We start from the raw sequence: 6,469 nt of genomic DNA, 5'->3' as shown, positions 1-6,469 counted from the left end.
CCCTCGGCCCAGGACGCTGCCGTTTCGAGCGCCCCGAAACCCGTCACCGCGGCTCCCAAGCACCGCACGACGTCGTCTCCCCGAGCTGCGGTCTCAAGGGTGCGAAGTTGGAACGGCAGCCTTCCAAAAAGGAGGTCCTGCACTTCACACCTTCCTACCTTCCTTCCCTCCCGTCACCACAAGAGCAGAGAGGAAATTTCAGCGTGTTCGTGTCCAGGAACAAGAGGACTGTAACTAACCAGGGTGTCTGCACTGCCCCCCGCATCTGTGTGACCCAAACACACTGTCTCTCAGGCACTAAAGCAGCAATAGAAGGACAATAAGCTGCCTGCCACCAGACCAATCCTGAAGTCTTGATTTTTCTGAAAGATCCCCTATGGGATGGTCTGTAGGATCCCTGTCCCTTGAGAAGGTCAGATGGTTTTTACAAGGTCCTGTTACTGCTCTCGGACCCAGTTCAAGCCTGCTAGGAGCTCAGCCTCAGCCTGTATCATCTTGATGACAGGAAAGGCTGACAAGGGTAATCCTGCCCCTGCATCTACAACTTTTTGCATGAATAGGCAGTGTGACGCCTCATGCAGGGAAATCATACCAGGGAGACAGGATAGGTAGGAGAGGTCTTTTCCCACAGATGCCATGGGAAGTGAAAGGAAGAGCACATCCCCGTGGGACCAAGCTGCTATCTTTCCATGCCTGCTTGAAGACAGCACCAGAGACCTCTGGAGACCTCTGCACAGCACCCCTATTCCCTCACCGGCTGCATGGTGCCCCCAGCAATGATTACAGCACGGCACTCTTCCACCACCTTGGCAAAATGGACCGCTGGATTCAGCAAGAGGAATTTGAGGCTGCTCTGACCAACTGTGCCTGGGAAAAGGAGAGAAACAGCATCAGGAGCTCACTGTGACATACAGGGTTGTAAGAGATTCTCTCTCCTGCCCTGGGCACTCTGGTAGGTCCCCACCTCTGAAAGCAAGGACTTGCTGCTATTCAACACTGCCAGAAGCAGCAGCAGACTACGCCAACCTGGAAGCTACCTTCTGCTTGCTTCCCAGTCTTCCTGGAGCTGTAGAAGAGGCACAGCAAATGGCAAGACAAAAGCTGCCATCCAAAGTGGCAGCAGAGCTCTGCAAACCCTGCCCCCAGCACCCCTGGTTAAGAATTCCTTTGGGCTCATGGGCATCCTCAGACAGACTGAGCGTGCCAGCCTGAATCATGGGTGGTGCAGATATGTTGCTGCAGGTTCCCCCCAGGCCCAGGATCTCCTCCCTCACTGCCAGGGAAGCGCCCCACTTGCGACTCATGCCACCTCTCCCCAGCTTGCCCCTTCCAGTACCTTGCCTGTTGAGAATGACTCTGCCATCCTGGTTTGCATTTGTGAGGGCCGAGAGAAATCCTTCAATCTGCATCAGTGGAGAGGCAGTTCGGAGCTGGTCGTTCTCAGGCTCCACAGGAGGACACTGAGGAGTACCTGCTGGCCCGAAGAGAAAAGGAGAGGCACGCAACTCAGGCCACACTGCTGAAGACAGGGACCGAGCATGAAACAGATGGATCCTTTCTACAGGAACGTGGCACCTGGTCTGCGTAAGCAGGCAGAAAAGAAAGACCCAGTAGAGAACCCAAATTCTGTCTCATCACTAGGAGAGGGAAAAAAAATAAGAAAATAAAAAAATCTGGGTTTTGTAGCCTGCACCACTAAGCAGAGCTACCCAAAGTAGCTCAGGTCCCAGAGCCAGCAAGTCACAGCAGTGCAAAGCTGGAGTGCATGCAATGTAAACATGGAACTGCATCATCATTCAGCATGGAAGGGGCCTCCGAAGATCTTCTAATCATATGTATATTTTCCTAGGTCATCTAATCAGATATATTAAAACAAACAAAAACAAACAAACAAAAAAACACCACAAAAACACCAGTGTGCAGAACAGCTTCTGCAGTCTCTTGTTCTTCAAACCCTTCCCTCTTGCTTCCTCATGCAGATAGATGCAGGTTCCACATCCTCACTTTGTCCACAGATGCACAAGTGAAGGATGCTCAACTCACCCTCTTTATCAGATCCCTGCTGGAGGGTCAGAAGAAAGTTCTGCAAACCAGCCAACTTCTGGTTCTCCTTGTTGGTCTTCACAGCTGTGGCAGGACTTCCATATCGTTCCACAAACCCAAAGAGCTGCCAAGCAAAGCCAGAAAGACTAAGATTACCAACAGCAGTAATCAGAAAAAACAGGTTTGCTGACCTGCCACAGATAAAGTTCTTTAGTAGATGTTCACAACCCAGCCCAATCAGAATCTATCAGTGCAGCCCAGAGCTCCCATTACCTTCCTCAACCCACTGAATCAAAACCAAAACAAGTCTGATATTTGTTCCTCCAGTGCAGTGCAGCCTACTAGGCTGGCAGGTTCAAGGCCAAACAAGACAGAACCAGCACCCACTGGAACACTGTGGTACACACCGTGTTGTACACTTCTTTGCTATATGAGCAAAAGATAATCTGCCCATATTGTGCTTTTTGTAGGAAGCTTTTTGTCTGCAGAGCAGGGTGGAGAAGACAGGCTCCAACCCCAGCTGCTGCACCTTTCACTTTATCGTGTGCTGTATTTGAACACTGTTGACTATAAAGCCTCAGGGGTTGTACCTTCCTACTGATGAGGCTCTTCTCACAGTAGCGCTGAACCTGTTGGTGGAAGACAGAAAAATGAAAGGACATCTGGCATCCCTTCTGCCCTCCTGCTGTCCTTGATCCCTGCCCAGCAGGATGCCACTTGCTGCTCCTGCCGGGCTCCTGGGGAGGGGTGCACAGCTCCTCCTGAGCACTGCCTCCCACACAGCTCACCACAGAGGCACTGCCTGCAGAGCGGGAGCGTGGCGTTAGGGTGCTGTGTTTGGAGGCTGGAGGCTTGGGTTACATTATTGCAGTAGTGATGTTTCTTCATCCTCAGCCCTCCCATTCAGCTTTGCCTGCAGCCTGCCTCTGCACTCGTACACGTTTAACTGTTTGCTTCCCTTCACCCCCAGACCACCTATCCAGCTTTAATGCATGGTTACCCAGAGAGCAGCAGGAGAGATCCATACATCGGGGAGGTGGGGAAAGCCTGACAGAAAACAGATTCTGCCAGGTGGACCTTGGCTCTGCTTCCAGCTCTCACAAACACTTCCTCACACCTGGAACAAGTCACCACCACCTGTGCCCAAGCAGACGACAACATTTGCATTACCTTAAAGAGGTTGATGTTGTCAATCTGGCTCTGAAATAGAAAGTCATTGATGGATTTTAGCACTGTCCCTGAAAGAAAAGGGGGAAAAAAAAAATATTGGTTGCTGGGCCTGCAGCCCCCTCCTGCACACACCCATGTCCCCGGCAGCTGCATACCCCAAGTGTTCACTCCAGTCCTACCTGTTTGGGAAACCGCCTGACAGCTAGGATTTTGGTTCACATTACCTGTAAAACAGGAAAACAGTTCAAGGAAGGCTTACAACGGGTCTGTCTTAAAATTAAGCAGGAGAGGAACAACCGAGTCAAAAGGGACACTGCACCAGGACAAAACCAAAAAAATAAGCATCTGCAAACTGTAACTATACAGACAAGACACCAGCTCCTGTTCAGTTTTAATTTCCCCTGTAAGGTAGCCCTACACCGTAGGGGAAGCATCCTCTGGCATCCTGAGAAACACCACCTACGTGCCTTCTGGCAGCAGGATGCAGCAGGTAGGGTGGGTGCTTGCAAATGCTCACACACTGTGTAGTCATCATGGTGCAAAGATGAAGGGCCAGGGACTGCAACGCATCCCTCACTCCTCCATGCAGCAGTGGGGAGCTGGGAGGCACACAGGCTGCCAGGTAACTGGGAAGAGGGGGAAAACCTGAGGACAACTCCACACCCAGACCCCAACAGCCAGAACAGGATTAATTGTTGTCACTTGCTCTGGTTTGTGTCCTAGTGTTTTAACACCCCTCACATCTCACTGTTGCAGCCTCAATCATGAAGCTGTACACAGGCTGAATTTTCTAATGAAAGCACTTCACTGGGTGTGGGGAAGAGAAGAGTGGCAGAACAGAGGGGGAAGAGAAGTATACTTTTGAGAGAAAGGCAGCAAGCACCACCAGGCCCCTGCCCCAGAGAGCTGAGTTTCCCCTAGGCAAGGAAGTTCTTCATGAACTTAAAACAGGCTCTCCTCATGCACACTGAGGTCTAGCAAAAAAACAGACCTCATGCACACTGAGGTCTAGCAAACAGATCATTAGAGGAAGGGAGCCCTGCAAATGCCAGTGGATTTAAAAATCACAGCAAAATAAGATTTTTTCACAAACGAAAGGCACTGCTCAAGAAAGATTCATTCTGCAGAGGCACACCTGACACAGGTAGAAGCCCTTTTACCAGATGACCCAGATGATTTATTCTGTGCAGCTCCTGTGCTGTCCTGATCACTGCTGCACACCTGTCACATTCCTCACTTAGCACCCTACCCCCTCTCCATTCACACCAGATAAGAAAACCACACAGAAAGAGGGGGAAACTGCCTCTGTGACCGTAGGGCATCATCTGCTGCTCCTCAGCTTATCAAATGAGGGAGGGGTTCAGGCAGACACCCATCAACATTCCCATATTACAAAACAGAGCAAGAAATGAAAATACATGAGCAACACCTCCCCACAGGCTCTGCAGAGAGGGAAGGAGGACAGTGCAGGCACTGACAGTGCTCAGTCAGCATCCATGGAGACACAAAAGGTTTGCTTACCTCCCAGCATGGCCACAAACCGCTCCAGCAAATACAGGATCTGCTTAATGTACATCAAGTTCTTTGCCTTCAAACGTTTCCTATGAAAAATGAGACAGGTATCAGGCCCCAAGACACCTTCAGGGACTAACTCAAGTAGCTGAAATACAGAAACAACCACCTGAGCTCCTGTTTGTTTGGGGGAAGCAAAAACCAAGAATGACTCCCAGGCTCACTCTCCCTGTTTGACAGGACATAGACCTCTGGACATCCTGCCCAGGGTCACATCAGAGCACTCACTCATGCACCCCACACTGTTCCTACCACCACCATTCTCCTCACACATTATAACTATAGCTTGTTCATTACAATAGCAGTGAAGCCTCAAGTCCCTGCTGCAATAAAGCTCCACACATTCAAAGTTATTTGCACTGAGCACAATCATCAGCCACTGCAGGGATGACAAGATGTAAGATTTGGCCAGAGCCAAAACCCACGTATAGCTTCCTCTTCCTCCTCAGAGCTTACTGCCTCTGCTATAATGCCAGTCAGCACATGAAAGACTGAGGTCCAGGAGAGACATGAAAGACTGACTCTTGAAAGTCTGCATCACAAAGAAGCAGTGATTAGAGGGAGATATTAGGAAAGAAGCTGAGAGTTTAAGGGAAAGCCAAGGATCCTCAGGGTATCACCCTTCTCACTGCTTAATACCAGCCGCAGGAGTCTGACACAGATGGATTCTAGACAGACATAATGAAGCAAGTGGCTTTTCATCTGCATAAGTATTAATGCAAATAACTTTCCACCAGGGAAAAGCAAGAAAGACTCTGCAGACATGAGACAAGCCACAGCACCCTGCTTGCCACTGCTGTGCTGTTTTCCTCTGAGAGCCTCACCTGTACCGTTCCATGTACTGCAGCAGCTGGGAGTGGGCACAGCAGAGCTACACAAACAAAAAAGGAGCTGTTATTACGAAGGACTGGAGCGAGGGCACTGTGCTGGCTGCAGAGCTCGCTCACGACGAGCAGGCGGGCTGTGACTCACCTGAGAGCCATTGACCTCTGCGCTGTGGATACAGGTGATGGTGTCTATGAGGTTGTGGGCCTCATCAATGATTACAACCTGGTCCTTCAGCTTGATCCCAGCAGCGCTCCTGGTAGGCTCATGCAAGAGCATCTGATAGGGCAGCACCACCAGCTACAGGAGAAGTACACACTGCCCTGATTCTAGCTCTCACTGTGACAGACTTAGGGCACTCCCCAGCCACTCACCAAAGCCCCATATCAGATGGCCCCACAGAATTCAGTCAAGTCACTTATTCTTATTTTGGGAAAGGTAGGAACAGAAGCACATGCTTGAGAGGGGCTCTGGGATGTAAGCTGAAGAGACATTATGTTGCAATTGCATACCAGCTCAGGTTACCTTCTAAATCTCTCTTGAAGCATTAAAAGCATGTCTTCTGATAGAGAACCGAGTAAGGAGGAAGAGTGGTGGCAAAAGCTAAGATTACACTCATCTGTCAGTACTGCCACAGAGTTACTGAGCCTTTCAAGTATTTCAGAATGCTAAGACACACTCACGGCCTCCCCATTAGCTTCAAATGGGTATTTTTCTTTTCCTTTTCTTTCTCAGCAAAACAATAACTGACAGAACCACAGCCTGTATACAAACTCCCACAATACCAAGGAACAGTCCTGGAGGGAGAAAGCTTATTCTCGGAGATTATGGCATTAATTTTGTTAAAACTGTGTGCACC

General features: G+C 49.9%; 1 protein-coding gene across 1 annotated transcript in view; it reads right to left on the bottom strand.

The window, feature by feature from the left end:
* Window positions 1-754: 754 nt before the first annotated feature.
* Window positions 755-6,469, bottom strand: part of DDX11 (DEAD/H (Asp-Glu-Ala-Asp/His) box helicase 11) — a gene marked incomplete at both ends in the record, with an annotated part of 11,144 nt that continues 5,429 nt past the window's right edge. Inside the window, 9 exons of the mRNA XM_008938217.1 lie at window positions 755-867; window positions 1,337-1,474; window positions 2,044-2,167; window positions 2,634-2,672; window positions 3,214-3,281; window positions 3,393-3,437; window positions 4,735-4,814; window positions 5,610-5,656; window positions 5,758-5,912. Of these exons, the coding sequence (XP_008936465.1) occupies window positions 755-867; window positions 1,337-1,474; window positions 2,044-2,167; window positions 2,634-2,672; window positions 3,214-3,281; window positions 3,393-3,437; window positions 4,735-4,814; window positions 5,610-5,656; window positions 5,758-5,912 (809 nt within the window). The remainder of the gene's footprint in view (window positions 868-1,336; window positions 1,475-2,043; window positions 2,168-2,633; window positions 2,673-3,213; window positions 3,282-3,392; window positions 3,438-4,734; window positions 4,815-5,609; window positions 5,657-5,757; window positions 5,913-6,469) is intronic.

This window comes from Merops nubicus, unplaced genomic scaffold (genome assembly GCF_000691845.1).
Source record: "Merops nubicus isolate BGI_N331 unplaced genomic scaffold, ASM69184v1 scaffold27290, whole genome shotgun sequence".
Taxonomy (NCBI): domain Eukaryota; kingdom Metazoa; phylum Chordata; class Aves; order Coraciiformes; family Meropidae; genus Merops; species Merops nubicus.
This window is presented reverse-complemented; position numbering and strand designations above follow the sequence as displayed.